Raw genomic sequence first — 17,235 nt, forward strand, 5'->3', positions numbered from 1 at the left:
AGAGGGCTGAGGCCATCGCTTTTATTGGACCAACTTCTGCCGGTGAGAGAGACGCGCTTCCCAGCCGCAGAAGCGCCTCTCTCTCTCTGCCACAGAAGTTGGCCCAGTCCCAGATGCCGCCCCGCGGGCGCTGGCCGGTCCTACCCCCGGCCACGGCGAAACGACCGAGCTCGCTCACTGGCTCCTTGAGCGACCGGTGCGGATCGGCGGGGCAGGGGGCATCCCTCTCTCCAGGGCGCACCGCGCTCCTGGGCGCTCGCCCAAGCCGCCCTCCCCAGAACCCTTCCCAGGGGCGGCCGCCGGCAGACCCGCGCCCCGCCCGCCCCGCCCAGGAGGCTGCCCCGGCGCGCCTGCGTGGGCTGCTCCGCTGCCGGGACGCGGCGGCCGGCGAGGCTTCCGCGGGAGTCCGGCTCAGCGTGTAGCTCCCGCCTCCAGGACCGCGCCGAGCCGGGCCCTCCCATGCCCCTTCCCCTGACGCAGCGCCTCGCCCTGCGGGGTGAGTAACAGGCTCTTTCCTCTTTATCGTCGGTACTGGGAGCCCTCCTGCGGTTCAGTGACTCTCCCCCGTGCCGCGCTTCCCCCGCCCGCTGTGTCTGAACGTGCTTGGGTCGGAGGCAGTGGAGAGGCGCGCAGAACAGTGCGCGGGGGTCGCGGAACGTACGACACATGCAGGTTGTAACTGGGAGCCACTCAGCGTAGAGGCGCGCGGGCTCTTCAGCGTGTTACGCACGTGCACGTTATTGCGCGGGAGTTGCTGCACTTGCTAGCTCCATGGAGAGAGAGTGGGAGTCATTGAAGGTGCTGTGTGTGCATGCACGCGTGCGGCTTATGCTGTGAGAACAGGCTGGAGACAGGCTGGTTATTGTATGGGGGTCATTGCACGCGCTGAGTACATGGAACTTATTGCACGAGTTGTATGGTAGTGGCAGCTGCTGAGTTGAACTGATACCCTCCACCTCGACCCCTGCTTTCTCCCTTTCAGTGTATTTGTGTCTGTCTTCACCGGTTGCACAAAGCGGAGCTGGCCGGAAAGACAAAAGGAGAGCTGACACACAAAGGCCAGCAGTTACTCTCCCAGATGGCGACACACGCAGAGACATATTTCACTAGCGGTATACTGATTACCATGTGTGTGCACTACATATGAGTAGGTCTGCATGTATTCTGTATATGTACTGTATGTCTCTGCGTATGCATGTAATCTGTGCCTGCAGTTACAGCTCCATTAGCTCTTTGTGCCTGTGTATGTACCAGGTGGATCTATGTGTATTGTAAGGACCCTATTTGCTTTTCTCAAAAAGAAAAGGCGGACTTGTGGCACCTTAGAGACTAACAAATTTATTTGCTTTTCTGTGTGCTGCATGTGTGCATCAGATGGGTGCCTAGAGAGAGTCGCGTTTCTGAATCTCTTTGTTTCCTGTGTCCTCTTCTTTTCCTTGTTTTGAGAAATACCGCTCATGATTTCCAAGTCTCCGTAGATTAGGAAGCTAGCCAGGCGAACTCGGTGTGGGATGCAGACAGTCTGCAGTGTCCCTGATATTTGTAATTGAATATTTATTCCAGTGTGTTTATTTTTAGTACTGAAAATAAAGGAGTTGGTATGTTGACCTTTTGCTGATGCATTTGGCTGTAAATAATAGGATCTCTCTTTGAATGAGGCACATGGATTTTATATATATATATATATTACACATTCATCTTATACAAATATCTGTACTTTTGTTTTCACAGATAACATAAACTGAGTGTGTTCAAATGTCTTGCAGTTCTTCTATTTCAGTGGGAGCAATCCAGTAGGGGGTGGTTATGATTATGAAAATGGTTATAATTAGTTCCCTCAAAATAAAATGAATCTGAGTGAGTCGTAATTGAGAGGTTAACTATGAGACCACTACAAGAGAGAAGCTTTAAACTGGACAGAGTCAAGGGAATGGGGGTGGGGTGGGGGTGAGGGGGGTATACGATTGCTGAGAAAGGGTCTCAGACGTCCTGCTCTTATTGTTCAGGAGTGGAGAGGGAGTTTGGCAACAGAACCCTTCATGTCCTTTTCTAGTCTCGGGTCAGGGAGCTGCAGTTGGGAGCTAGTGCCGGGCAAAGCAGGACAAAAGCAGCACACTGACCTTCTGCTTGATCTCTCTGCGTTACAGATTGGCAGATTTAACTTCAGGAGGTTTTAAACAGGATTCTGTGCCGACAGCCTCCCCGCTGCAGCCTGCGGATAGGAAGAGGCAAAGATGCAGATGACCAAGGGCTCTCCCTTGCCCAGGCTGGGCTGTACCTTACACCCTGGCACTTTTTCATTGTTAAACGTGGCCAGTTAATCCACGTAGGAAATGTTCCAGCAGAAGGATAGAGGCACCGTCCAAGCTGTTCATAGCTCGGCTGCTAGGATAGCTCCCTGAAAAGCTCTAAGAAGGATGGAGCCACAAAGGACACCGCTAGACATGTGCTCTTATACATTGATATGTGCCACGGTTAGTTGTGTGTTGGAGTCGGAGAAGTAAATCCACAGAGAATATGTTACACTTCCTTGGGTTTGCATGATGAAACGGCAACGGAGGTTCTAACTGAACAATACGATGTGTCCAATGTTTTTTTTTTTAACTTAACCCAAACTAGAGTTGCTGCCAGCATGGCGTCGAGGGCGATAAAGCAGCAGCACCCATTCTCCCCCAGAGAACAGCAACTGGAGGATCAAGCGGAGAGCTTCAGGTCCAAAAGTTTGCCGGCTCTGAACAGGTCTGCTCCTCGGATTACCGCAACACAAAGCACCCTCCTTGAGGCAGAACAGAGTTTCCTGCACAGTTTCCAAGAAAGGTCTGACCTGAGATGTGGCCTTGACACCGACAAATCAGCTCACAGTAACGGTGCTGGTGCTTCTGGGACTGTGTTTTCTTTCACAGCCTCCAGCTTTTCAGGGATCAGGAGTTTCACTGAGAGGACAGACTGTAATAACTTTGCTGGCACAAGCAAAGGTGTTTCCCCAGCTTCCACGTTGCTAGCTCTCCCAGGTAGAAAGTGTCTCAGCATGGTGCTGACAGATTCCCGTTTCTTCTTGGTGTGCATGTGCTTTCTGACCTTCATTCAGTCCTTAATGGTCTCTGGGTATCTGAGCAGTGTTATTACCACCATTGAAAGGAGGTACAGTTTGAAAAGCTCTGAGTCTGGGCTGCTGGTCAGCTGTTTTGATATTGGTAGTCTGGTGGTTGTGGTGTTCATCAGTTACTTTGGGGGGCGCGGACGGAGGCCGCTCTGGCTTGCCATAGGTGGGTTTTTCATTGCTCTTGGGGCTGCACTTTTTTCTTTACCTCATTTCATCTCTCCACCATATCAGATCCAAGAATTGAACTCTTCCCTCTCTAACGAGGGCTTGTGTGTGACTGGCAATAATACCGCCAAAGACCATTTGGAGTCACTGGCCTGTGTCAAGGACTCAGGTGGAAATGATCACTCCCTCTATGTAGCTTTATTCATTTGTGCACAAATTCTCATTGGCATGGGCTCCACACCCATCTATACCTTGGGACCAACCTACTTAGATGACAATGTCAAGAAAGAAAATGCATCACTGTACCTAGGTAAGGCATCTTAGTAAAAATAACTGTAAGCTTTTTAAAGGGACACCATTGGCTCAAAATCTAATCCTTTTCAAAAAATGAATTAAAGTTAGTTCCAGGTATTACACCTGCCCTGAGTTTCCCTGCTACTTTTTGTAGTGTAATGGTGACATTTTAAAATTTATTTTATTCTCTCCCCTGCTGTATTGACCAACTCTCTCTTATATATAATCAGTTAGTGTCACTTGTTTTTGAGAAACTGTGACACTGACTACACACACACGGTCTCAAATGTACAGTGGGTCTTTTTCTCTAATGTTTGTCAGTTATAGTAATTTTTGGGGTTATAAATAACAATTGTAGGTAACAGTTTTTCAGAACTAAATGTTATTTTACAGTTTACAATGTTCCATAAGAGATCTTTGATAATAATGAAGCCTTGTATTTCAAAACTTCAGCTAACATACGTTTACCATAGAATCATAACATTTTGTGAATACTGTGGAAGAGTTGTCATATTTGAATAACATACTTTATTTTCCTAACATTTATTTATCCTTTTTTAGAAATGTGTTTTGGCACTCATCACTAAATCATCTGAAAACTTTACATAATTTAAAAAACATTAGTAAAATAATGGGAAATAATCAACCTCCATGGAAACGTCACAAAATTAAACAGTCCCTCCCCCACATCTCAACTGTTAAATTGATCCTTAAATCAATCAAAAACGTGACCAGAAATGCATGTCAGGCTGTCCCCTGAAGTTCTCCAACTTTAGATTTTGGCGGACAACTGGTAGGAGATATTAGGTCACCCCCAGAGAACAGCCGGCACCTGGCCCTTGGTAGTTTAATCCTGAGAGTAATTCCAATGATGGAAGACAGGTGATCTTTCAGATAATTGGGTCACAGACCAGTAGGCTTTTAGAGATCAAGGCTAGCACTCCAAATGTGCTTATGGGGGAAGCAGTCCACTGGTTTCCATGTTTACAGTAGTATTTTGTGTTATCCTATTTTAAGCTTGCTTACATTATACTGTACTATTTTAAAGGAATTTAGAGTCTCTGTGAGGGATTGAGAGGACTACTAAATGGTTTTGGATGCTCATCATTACTGTTTTTGTAGAAAGAAAAGGAGTACTTGTGGCACCTTAGAGACTAACCAATTTATTTGAGCATGAGCTTTCGTGAGCTACAGCTCACTTCATCGGATGTATACCGTGGAAACTGCAGCAGACTTTATATACACACAGAGAATATGAAACATTTCCACGGTATGCATCCGATGAAGTGAGCTGTAGCTCACGAAAGCTCATGCTCAAATAAATTGGTTAGTCTCTAAGGTGCCACAAGTACTCCTTTTCTTTTTGCGAATACAGACTAACACGGCTGTTACTCTGAAACCTGTTTTTGTAGAGTTAAATTATTTTGCCCTCAAGTTAACCTTAAAAGCAATAGTTCCATGGAAAATGGGCATTCATGAATGAAACATGCCTAATGAAGTGAGAAGGTTTGCATGTAATTACTGTATTAAGCAGAAATATTAGATCACATGGGGAAGGCCCCAGGTTCACTATTTTTGTTCCTTTTGACCTATTCATCAGCAATCTGATTGTGCCCTGAACCATTTTTAAGCTAGTTCTCTAAGCGGTGTCTTTACAAAGCCCAAGGCATTTTGGGCAGTGCTGGTTTTCAAAAAAGACCTAATATGTTTTATCATAGTGAAATATTGAGTAGGCAACAGAGTACCTTTCCTTTCCCTCCTCCCCCCTGGTTAAGTGGTGTTGATGTAGAAATGCAAAGTAGCATGGAGTGAGCTTTCTTGGTTTTTGGAAGGGAGGGAGCAATCAGGTCAGGATTAGTAACTATAGATTGTAGTAGCAGAGAAAGGGATTTGAAACTTTCACGAAAAAGAGAGAGATTTCTGTGGCAAGCAGAAGGACAGTCTCTGAGTCCTGGGTGAAGAGGGAAGCAAGATCAGGATTCTGAAATTGTGTGTTTGTAGTGAAAGTTTTTCTGCTTGCCCAAGTGCTCTGAGTGGAGGACATTGAAATAAAACAAATACTTTGATTTTCATTGTATTAAAAGACTGTCTTTTAGATTAGCAAAGCAAAAGGGAGTTGGAGATGTATGAAGAAATGGATGTGAGCCTGGAGTTATAGGACTGATTTTGCTCTCACTTACCCTGACTGCAACATTATTGGCTTCAGATTCTTTGCTACAGATGTACAACTCATAAAAAGATGTGTTTTATTTAGGTGCCTAACTTTAGGCACCCACATTTGAACCATTTAGCCTATGAATCCATCAATGTAGGGATTATGGGGAGAAAAATGTCAATGAATACAATACAAAGACCTCTAAAATAGATTTGTTGTATATAAAAAATATCACAGCTTTATAGTCCAGTATCTCAGGAGCTTACAGGGCTATAAGCAAGTGTTGTTTTCCATTGGAAATCTGGGTATTGCCTCTCTTCAACAGTGTAAAGCTCTGTGGGATTGAATAATATATTGGACTTTTAAAATTGCCACTTGTTCAGGACTGAATGTTGCACATTTGGGGCTTAGATCAGTGATATTATGTTGGTAAACTTGATATTATATTTCATCTTTTGTGAAAACAGAAAACATTTATCTGTTGATTTAAACAAATAAGGCTATTTGAGACTTGCTCAGAGGATTGAACTCTTAGAAGTCCTGATGATGAGATGGATTAGTGGGCAGAGGGCAGGCAAGGTAGCTGATGGTGAAGAATAAATGCATTTGTCACATGGCTCTGCAACTTAGTCACGTGGGCATTACCCCCACATCTGTGGTATGTAATATTCAATTTTCAATTCAATGAGACTTCGTCAGGACAAGCTAAACAAATGTTAGCAAAGTATAAATGTGTGTGGGTTGTGTGCAAACAGAAAGGAAGGGATGGGGTTATGGGTGCTGAGAGATGTTCTGAAGAGAAAAAACAATGAGCTGATGCTTAGTAAAGCATATCTCAGTGAGGAGCATGTATTTTGTTTTTTTTAAAAAAAAATCGTTCATATTTCAAAATATAAAGACATTGACATAGGTAATTGAACTTGTTCTGCTTCTGAGTATTTTGCTCTGAAAAATATTTCTTAATTGAGACTTTTTGTTTATAACCATACAACTTTAAAAAAGTTCTGCAAAACCTTAGAGCTTAAAACCTCTTACAACCCTTTAAGGCTTGCCCATTTTTACACTAATTGTAATTCTGTAAAGCCCCTGCAGATCATTAATCCTGATTCTACGAAAACTCACCGTATGGGGCTGTGGAAGCTATTTTATTTATTTTCTAAATTAATCCAGCTCACGGGTTGAGTGGCAATAGCATATCCTCTTCATGCAAGCTCAGGGTGGACAGCTGTTTTAACGTTCCTGGCTGGAAGTCCTGCTCTCAGAAAACACATTTGATGCTTATACATAGTCTCTTGGCTGCCTACACTTCAGCCCATCTGTCAGGATGGCACTGTGCCAATTTACAAGGTGGTATGTCATTTTTATTAAGACAAAGGTGCCAAGCAGTGATGTGCGAACTGCCCAAATATACACAGTGCTGTAAACTCTTCTTTTTTTCAAAAAAAAGTTTCTTTTCTGTAACAGCAATGCTGCACTGATTCCACATGCTCCTTAACACCTGTTGACACTTTTGTGCCAACATATGAATAGTGAGAAAGTATAAGATGTGAAATTTGGAGGCCCTCATGTCTTTGAAAAAATCACTATCATGGCAGGCACCTAAGAAATATAAGAAGAGTCAAAGCAGCAGAATCCAAAACAGAAGGGGGCAATCAGTAGGTTATTTTTATTCACTACTCCATTCTCTTCCTTGTAGGCTCTGTTATTATGAGACATATCTGCTTTCAGTGGTCTGATATATGCAAATTATCCACTAGTGGCCCATTTCTACTCACATTTATATCAATGGCAAAGTCCCATTGATCTCTATAAGAATTGGATTGGGCCTTAACTTTTTTTTTTGTACTCTTGGCACCATTCCTGCAAACTGACAAATTCTAAAACTGACTTACACGTTGAATAATTCTAACAATCCAGTGAAGGTGTTCTTGGATGCCTTAAGGAACCATGATTTATGCACTTGTGGCTCTTGATTATAATTTATCTCCTGAAAAGATGAGATATTGAGCATTTGATGGGAAGAGTGTTATTAGGCACTCATACCCATACCCCTCATGCTGTGTAAAGGCACTTAAGCTCACCTCTTCCCAAAATTCCCTCTTTGTTTCAGAGCACTTTATTATTTGTACTGGAAATATGTCATATTTTTTTGGTGGGGAGGAGTTTAAATAGCTCTCCTTCTACCTTCCTACCTATCTTAAATTCTCCATGTTTTGAACCCAGGAAGTTTAATTATATATAATATAATCCAAACATAGAGAAAGCTCTTTGGCTAGATTGTGAGTTCCCTGGGGCAGGGACAGTTCTCTTATTTCTTGTTTGTACAGAACCTAGCACAGTGGAGTCCTGACTGTTGATTGGGGCCCTAGGCACTACTGTATTAATAAATAATAATTCTGGAATGCAGTCTAATACTTACTGTTCTAACATTAAAAAACTTTTCTCTCTACATTATGGCACATCCGTTAGTGGGGATCCAGCATCCGTCGTCTTCTGTTAGCTTAATTTTCGTTTGACATTTGAAGTGGGATCACCAAACCAAAAGCAGGGATCCCCTGCTAATTTCAGAACTAGGGTTGCCAACTTTCTGACTGCAGAAAACCTAACATCCTTGCCACGCCCCTGCCCTGCCACTTCTCTGAGGCCCCACCCCCATTCACTCCCCTCCCTTCCCTCTTTTACTTGCTCTCCCCCACCCTCACCCATTTTTACTGGGTTGGGGCAGGGGGTTGGGGTTCGTGAGGGGATGAGGGCTCCGGCTGGGGGTGTGGGCTCTGAGATGGGGATGAGGATGAGGGGTTTGAGGTGTGGAGAGGGCTCAGGGCTGGGGCAGGGGGTTGGGATGTGGGGGGTTTGAGGGCTCTGGTTGGGAGTGCAGGCTCTGGTCTGGGGCCAGGGCTGAGGGGTTTGGGTTACCGGAGGGGGCTCTGGGCTCGGGCCGAGGGGTTCGGAATGCAGGAGGGCATGCAGGGTGCAGGCTCTGAGAAGGAGTTTGGGTGCCAGGAGGGAGCGCAGGGGTTGGGGTGCAGGATGTGAGCTCCGGGAGGGAGTTTGGGTGTGGGAGGGGGTAGGGGGTTGGGGTATGAGAGGGGGTTCGGAATACAGGCTCCGGGCACTGCTTACTTCAGGCTGCTACCGGAAGCGGCCAGCATGTCCCTGTGGCCCCAGGTGCAGGGGCCGCCGGGGGGCTCTGCACATTGCCCTTGCCCACAGGTGCTGCCCCTGTAGCTCCCATTGGTTGTACTTCCCAGCCAATGGGAGTTGTGGAGCTGGTGCTAGGGGTGGGGACAGCGCGCAGAGCCTCCCTGTGTAGAGGTGTGCGCGGAGCCAGGGCAGGCAGGGAGCCTGTCTTAGCCCTGCTGCACCGCCGACTGAACATTTAATGGCCTGTTCAGCGGTGCTGACCGGAGCTGCCAGGGTCCCTTTTCGACCGGGCATTCTGGTCGAAAACTGGATGCCTGGGAACCCTATTCACAACTGGTGGTAGGATCCAGATTGGATGGCTTATGAGCACTGATAACTGCAAATTAAAGGTTTCAAGGAGTAAGTCTTGTACGTAGCCAAGAATAATGCCACCAAGGACTTTAAAAAACAGTAGTGGGAAGGTAAAGCTAATACTTGCTATTTTATGGACATCCAATGTTATACCAATACAATAAAAACCATCAGGATCTTATTAAAGGGGAAAAGGCAAAATGCCACATTTATTGTGAATACAGAAAGAATCACAGTAAGCAGTTAGTTATAGTTATAACATTCCATTCAATCTCATATTTATTCACACACTCATTCATACACGCACACATACAGGTTCTATAAGGTTGTTATAAAAGTTACCAGCCTTAGAGTTGCTCATGCCAAGCCACCTGTCCAGGTGGCCTGGACATGAAGAGGGAGCAGGGCCTTGTCAGATGCTCATCTGATGCTCCTGGAAGTTGGTTTGCAGAATCAGACCCCAAAGTTCTCACTTTTTAGAGTCCATTTTTATAGGAGTTTCTTCCTATGCCAGTCTATGGGAATTGCTTCATCATACTGTTGCTGAATCAATCAGCAGATGGCACATTCCTGATGGCTCTGTGCTGCCAGATGTTATCTTGTTCTTTGGTTCTCCCATTCTTGAGGCTGTTGGGTGGATTCCAGTCTGCCCTCCGGGTGGGGTCCTCTGGTTATTTCCACTTGACGCCTTCTTCAGCCGATGGACACTGGATTCTTAGGCTGGCACCTCCCTGATCATTCAGTTATTATCCACAGCAAGCATCCATCCACATACATCCTCTATCTCTATTTTAATCACAATTGTTAACAAAGCGAGATGAATACAACAAAAGGGCAGGGAGTCTCTGGGTGCTGTTTCTGTTGTTACAGAGTATTGCTTTGAGTCTCTCTCTGTGTGAGTAGTAGTTACAAAGAATTGCTTTGAGAACAAGACTCTGTCTTAGAATGTACTAACACAATTAGCGGCTTGCAAGTTTCACACACAGAGGGAGAGAAACAGTACCAAAAACCAAGAGACCTCTTAATTAGCAATACCCTGGAATTTAAACTATGGAGAATCAAACTCATTTGTGATTTTAATACAGAACTTCTTTAATGTGATCCAACATAATCCACCTTTTGATGCTAAGATTTATAATCGTCAGTGTCACTTTCTATGTAGCCTATTCAAGAGAAGGTACTGTGAGGCAATTTGAGTTTGTGATTCCAATTCATCCCACATACATGATCCTAGTGATGTATCTTTACTACAAGGTTCTGGGGCAACAAGCAAGGTGAGGCACACCCACTTTTGAGGAGTCCATTCAGTACAACCTCTAGTGTCCAATAGCTTCCCTCCCTCCCCAGCCCACCGGCTCGAGGTCCAGGGTAGCCAGAAGGATCCCATGTGTAATATGGGGAGTGGGCTAACCTTCAATACCTTTGCCTCCAGGGACTGTTGGCGTGCAATTTTGACAACAATTTCTCCCATTAACAAATCTGGTTTTACAATACTGGAAACATATTGCATCCATTCATATTGATAAGTGTCAAAACAAAGAAAGAGATCATTGTTTAACAAATGCATCAAACCCTTAATATTTCCCAATACGACCCAGAACATTTTGTGTTCCAAAGTAGCTAGGGCAAGTATCTGCCTTTCAGTGCATCCCATAGCTATGGCTGTGTAGTTTTCTATTTCTAAATTTTTTCTTATGCGTAAGCCATGCGGTAGTATTAAGCCATTGCCAAAGATTCCATCGGTTACCCAGGTTACCCGGACCAATTTTAGGTTACTCAGACCAATTTGGACCAAGTCTGCATTGGCATGTACTTATTTTTTGTATCAGGCTGTCCTGTAGCTGTGACAGAGAGCTTAATTTATTTTTAATTACCTGCAGGTCTGCAGTATTTTTTTTTTTTAAAACACACAACAGTGCTAGCGACGAGACAAAACATAGAACACAAAACACAATTTCTATTGTGACAGTAGATTCATGGTATTGGGTTGCTCTTCAGCTGACATCAGCTTTTCCTGATTTTCTGAAAGACAAAAGAACATGTTTCTATCCCTTTTTGGGGTGGCAGATTATTGCTTAAAATATTTCTTTTACAAATACCCTTACTGATTGCAGGCAAAACAGAGGAATTACCCCCATATTTTCCTGTTTTTGTTCTATAGGCAGGCCAGGTTTCAATGGCTTCTATCTTTTAAGGGTTATGGGGAAATTATCCCACTGTTTAGTCCTTAAATTCATGAGGTGGGGTACTTCAGTTTCCCTTCTTATACAGCAGACCAAGTTTATAATGTTTTTCCTGCTGTGTTAAGCTTTAAGTTTATTTACAGTAATAGCTGAGAAGCATCATTACAATATGACCTTAAAGGATTTTTCCAAAAATCATACACACTATACATTGTTACAGGGGTAGTTGTTATCATTAAATTTATTAAAATTATCTTTCAGAGTAACAGCTGTGTTAGTCTGTATTCGCAAAAAGAAAAGGAGTACTTGTGGCACCTTAGAGACTAACCAATTTATTTGAGCATGAGCTTTCGTGAGCTACACCGATGAAGTGAGCTGTAGCTCACGAAAGCTCATGCTCAAATAAATTGGTTAGTCTCTAAGGTGCCACAAGTACTCCTTTTCTTTTAAAATTATCTTGTTATCCCATGCCTTTTATTTAGACAATTAGTTTGCTGACCAGGTATGTCCTTTATCTGCAGCTTCTTTGTGCTGCTAGTTCTTTCCTTCCTTTATCATTTAGGTAATTTGCATTTTCACAGACGCTTCCTGCTTTTGGATTTAAACCCATCAGCAGCTCAGAGACTATATCTTAAAAGGGACACAATCAACTTCCACCAGAGTTTTGATTACTTTTTTAACTTCTGCTTCCAAAACACACAGCAATCTGAAAAAGAAAACTCAACCTATTGTGGCTCCCTTTGGAGCCCTAATAGCATTTTAATTAAGTAGCATGGTATGTTTGCATTTCTTTTGCCCCTTGTACAATATACCCTGCACGTGTTCTGGGGAAAATGCACATTCCTTCCATAGTTTAACTTCTATAACATTATCCATATCCATTTTTACATAAGGTGTAACTATTTCTTTTTTTTGCTTACAGAGTTTTCATGCACCTTTATCAAAGTGACAGTCTGATTACACAGAGCCATTTTAAGGCTCAGTGTTTCTAACATTGCTTCTTTTTGTTTTGTGCACCTCACCCCTGCTGTTGCTTCAGAGGGGCACTGTCTTTTTTAATTTCTTATTATTTATTTATTTTCCCCCTACAGCTCTCATCTGCTATTTTGTTACAAAAGCAAACAAACAAACAAAAACCAACCAACCAAACAAAGAGAATCCAGAATTTTTTTTCTATTCTCCTGATTTTGACTGCCCTGCTGCAGCAACAACTTAAAAACATTTTAAATTTTGTAAAGCATTAAGTTACCTTTTAAGTGTAAAATGCCAAATCCCAAAGCTAAACAACACTAATCACCTGTGTCTAGCGGAAAGGTCTGTCAGTTTTGCAACTTTGAATTAAAGAGTCAAATGGATTTTTAGTGGCATTATTTAAAATAAAAACAAAACCAATTGGTCCTTAGAACTTTACATATGTAAAAAATGCAGAACCAGTATACTGGTTAGATTTTTATCTAGAATGAGCTCGGGGGACTTGCTTTTATCTGGGCATTGTCATTATTCCTTCTCTTTTTAGATCTGATCAACTTCTCTTTCACCCTATTCCTGTTTAGATTAATATTTGAAAACTGGAGCTCCACAGGAGTCAGGTTGTGAGGTACATTAGTGTAGCTGAGATAGAGGAGATGGTGAAATTACTCACAAGGGAACTGGGGTGGTTGATAAACTGATACACTCTAGTGGAATAGTGTAAGCAAGGCCTCATTTGTATTTGAGGGAATGGTATATTGGAAACCCACTATATATATTATCAGACATTTGATGCAAGTTGTACTCTCTCTATGTATATTTAAAGAGGAATTGTTAAAATAGCTGCAAATTTATTTTCTGTAAATAAGTTTTATTAAATATAAGACAAATCAAAAGACTTGTATTTTAAAAAAATGCTTTTGTTCCATTGAGACTTCCGCTGCTGTGCACTGAACTATTGCAGCAGTACATGAAAACATGAACATGAAATTCATTAGTGACTGATGCTAAGCTAGTTTACTTCCAGTGTTCAGCCTGAGAACGATGGAAAAGGCAAACAAACAAAATGAAAGGTAAATTTGATTTTTAGGCCACACTGTGGCCGCTTTACATTGCTCTGGTTGCATAAAGGCATAGGAATCCAGGGAGATCGTCCCATTGACATATGGGGTGGGGGGCAGGGAAAACACATTTCCTCCCCCGTCAACCCCCACTGTGCACACATGTCAAGGGGACATATTTCCTCCCACCAATACAGGGCTGGAGGAGCCGTCTTGTATCAACCTCTTGTGTAGCCCCGGCACAGGGACCTGGTCAGAGCACAGAGCCCTCAGCTGTTCTGCATTAGTGGAGTAGCCTACTAGTGACCAGTAAGGTTGAGTTAACTCAGAGGAGCCCACCGGGTGCTCTAAATTGCATTGGAGGTCAGGGAGGCCCCTGGCAGGGCTCAGAATTTGGAAGGTACAAAGGTGAATCAAACCTGTCTCTGCCCCGCGCCCTGCACCCCCTGAGCTACAGATTTGGGGTCATAAAATCCTTTCTGTTTCCATAATTTAATTTACTAGAATCACAGGTAAGGAAAATATTTTTTTTAAATAGGATTTTTAAAATGATTGTGTCTTTCAGTTTATTAGTTCTAGCCAATGAAGTGCAAGTTTAATAGTGAATTTAAGCTGTTTGTGGTGAAAACAAGTTCAGTAGTAGTTTATAATCCTCCTGTTTCCAAACATTCTACTAGTTTAATGAAATATTAAGGACTAAAGATTCTGTGCACCTGATGAGCAGTTTATATAGACTTGATTTAATGCAGCTGTCTTGCAAAAGGATCAGTGAGAGTATCCGTTGGAAAATTTATTCTCTGGGGGGGAATATAGATAATGTGATTTTTTTTTTGAGTCTTCAATATGTTGTCTTAAAATAGGAACTTCAGAAAGTGAAATTCTAGAAGTCAGAAATGTTTTTATTTCAGTAATAATGTCAATAGTGATGAAGTAATTGAAGGCAATAAATGACTTTGAGGTTGGCTGAAGGCTGAAGTAAAGCTCTGGTATTTTATAATCACAAAAGTCATTTATTGCACCTAGAATCCAGTGCCATATGGCGGTGCCTCTTTTCTTCACCAGTCATGGGGGTTGGGTGGTCATGGAGGTGAGGGGAAGTGTATGATGCTCCCTCTTTAAGGTTGGTGAAACTTCTGTGCTCTGCAGGAGGCAGCGCAAGGCATGATATTTCCTTGAGGTTGTACTGACATGATAGAACTACACAATCTACAATGCATTACTGAGGCTTAATGCCACAATTCAGTCCTTGTTGAATAATTATTCAATAGCAGAGCTAAAAAAGGAGTAGCCTACAGCATATAACCATGTTCTAAAATTGGCTTCTAACTGGCACCTGCACTTACCTGGATCTCTGAAGGCTCCATATTGCTCTGGGATCCATCATCTGCTTCAATGACTGAATACTTTCATGGAGCGGTAATTGTTATATTACAGAGGTGTTGCTGTTCTGCATGTGCTCTCTTGACTGCGGGAGTGTAGGGGGAGAATTTCTGTATTTCTGTTTTGGCATTAATACACACATGCCCTCTTGAATTCCAGACAACAACAACTAAGAATCCATCTTGGCTGCCCTTCTCCCCCCCCACTCCTCAGGTATAGTTTCCTGCCCTTTCTGCTGAAAGGCGGGCAACCGGGCAACTGTGTGACATGTGATCTGCCCAGTAACAGCAGGGTATATAAGGGTTAGCATGTCAGAGGGAAGCTGCTGCCCATCTGAGTGGCAGAGTGCTGGGCCACAGAAATGTGTTCTACTCAGGTGCGTAAGCCAGAGCACCACGTCTTAGGGTTGTGGGAGGGTTTAACACACTTGCATGCAGGGAGAGCTGCTAGCTGCCACCCTCTCATCTGGAATTTGTACCCACGATGCTGCAGGGAAGGAGAAAGAAGAATCACCAGCATCAAGCAGAGTTACCACCTACCTGTTGTCTGAGGTCCACTCCTCACCCTGCTGAGTCACCTGGTCAGTTCTGGACCTGATCTGCGTAGTGAGATCGAGGTTCCAGACACAAGCTGCAAGAAATGGTAGAGCCCTTTTAAGTCCTCCATATCCCTCACCTGGGACCCATCTTAGGAAGGGAGTAAACCCTTTTTGGTCACAGTATAGTTATAGTGTCACCTTTACCTATTTATCTTGCTTACCTGTATTGGGAGTCCTGTATAACATACCCCATTTACTTACCTTGTTTCTAATAAACATACCTGAGTTGGTTTTTATTTTGGGTGATCTTAAACCCCGATGATAGATGTGGGTAGGGAGATGAATCTTTCGACTGGTGTCTGGCTATCCTAGAACCAGTCAACAGGAGGAGGAAACAAGTAGCTGGGAATGGATGATAACATCCCTATGTTTCCTTCCATAGCTGCTCTAGTGACTGTTGGAGCACAGAAGGAAGGGAGGTATCTTTGAAGGAGCAATCTCTCTCATACCAAAATGCTCCTGCTCTGGAGGTGATGCCACAGGTACAGAAGAGTACAAAGTCCTGACATCCCTCTCGTCAGCTCCACACCTTTCCACTCCGCATTGCGAAGGGAGGAGGGAAAGTTGGCTTGATTGAGTTGTCAATCATGGCTCAGAATTAGAAGCTTTTGGGGGCCCATTGTGAAAGGTTTTGAGGGGAATGGCTTGAACCTTTTTGCCACTAGTATTTAGAGTCTCTCCAAACAGAAAGCGGATAGACAGTTCATCTTGAAATACTTGCTTGAAGACTAGATGGGACAACTGCCGGTCAAACAGACCAGATTAGCATTTGTGACAATTAAAAGGAGATCAGTCCTTCTAAGTGAAATGAGATCAAACTGATTGATTAGTCTCTGGGATTAACAGCCAGGAAAGCTAATGGAAAAGGGGGATGAGAGAGGCTGTTAAAGGCTAATGTGTCCATTTGTTCCTTCCCAACCCAAGATTAGGATGGTAGAGGATGGTCTCCAGAGACAAATGAAGGAGTACACAATATACTGTAGTTATGAGTCCCTCCAGATTTCCACTGACAGAATTCAAATCTGGGCCATTGTAATAAGTAGTAAGATTTTAAGTAGCAAATGGAGTATTTGATTTATTAATGTAAGGAAACAACAGAATTAGGTCATTAACCTCCCCTTTCCCCCCAAACAAAAACCTAGCATGGTTCGAATACAAAGCCGCACTTTGGAAAAAGCTCATTGTTATAGTTCTCTATTGTTGAAGATGTAGAGAAGCAGACAAACTGCAAGAATAACTGTAAAGACTAACAAAAGGACCCCATCATGGTACCATGCTTAAGGGTCACTAGATGTGAGAAATACCCTTTAGATTGTTCCTACTGTCCATGTTGTGTGGAGGTATTGGTGGAGAAAGCATGTCTGTAAACTGGAAGAGATAGACCATGTACAGATACTGCGTGGGTTGCTGAGTACTTGTGTTAGAAGTGTTGACATCACTGAGGTTTATGGTAGAAGGTAGACATTTTCCTATATTTGACAGAAGAAAATAAACAATGGAGTAATATATCAGGAATACTATGAACTTTCCCTTTCTCTTTTAATAAAGATATTCAGCCATTTCAGCCCAGTTGTGTTGTGCTGGTGGAACCTAGGCTTTGGGTCTAAGGGCTGCCCCAAGTTCTAGTTGCTAGAGTGACTCCTCTAGGCTAGAGTGGTTTCAGCCTCATCCCTGGCCTGTCCAGAAACTATCCATATGCTGAGGAAGTTGGTGGCATAGAACTAGCTATTATGTAAGTGAAATCTCTGAATGTTGTGGTAGGGCTATTCTTTGTTGCCTTTGTGCCCTCAGTGTGGCTGGTGAATAAAGAATGGAGCCAGTGTCCAGCATCT

The 17,235-nt window shown here is 43.2% G+C and overlaps 1 protein-coding gene across 1 annotated transcript in view; it reads left to right on the top strand.

Moving 5' to 3' along the window:
* The first annotated feature begins 381 nt into the window (after positions 1-381).
* The window catches only part of SLCO5A1 (solute carrier organic anion transporter family member 5A1), a 114,387-nt gene continuing 97,533 nt past the window's right edge, over positions 382-17,235 (top strand). Inside the window, exons 1-2 of the mRNA XM_073329395.2 lie at positions 382-496; positions 2,148-3,578. Coding sequence (XP_073185496.1) covers positions 2,633-3,578 — 946 coding nt within the window. The 5' untranslated portion in view covers positions 382-496; positions 2,148-2,632. The remainder of the gene's footprint in view (positions 497-2,147; positions 3,579-17,235) is intronic.

This window comes from Lepidochelys kempii, chromosome 2, assembly GCF_965140285.1.
Source record: "Lepidochelys kempii isolate rLepKem1 chromosome 2, rLepKem1.hap1, whole genome shotgun sequence".
NCBI lineage: Eukaryota > Metazoa > Chordata > Testudines > Cheloniidae > Lepidochelys > Lepidochelys kempii.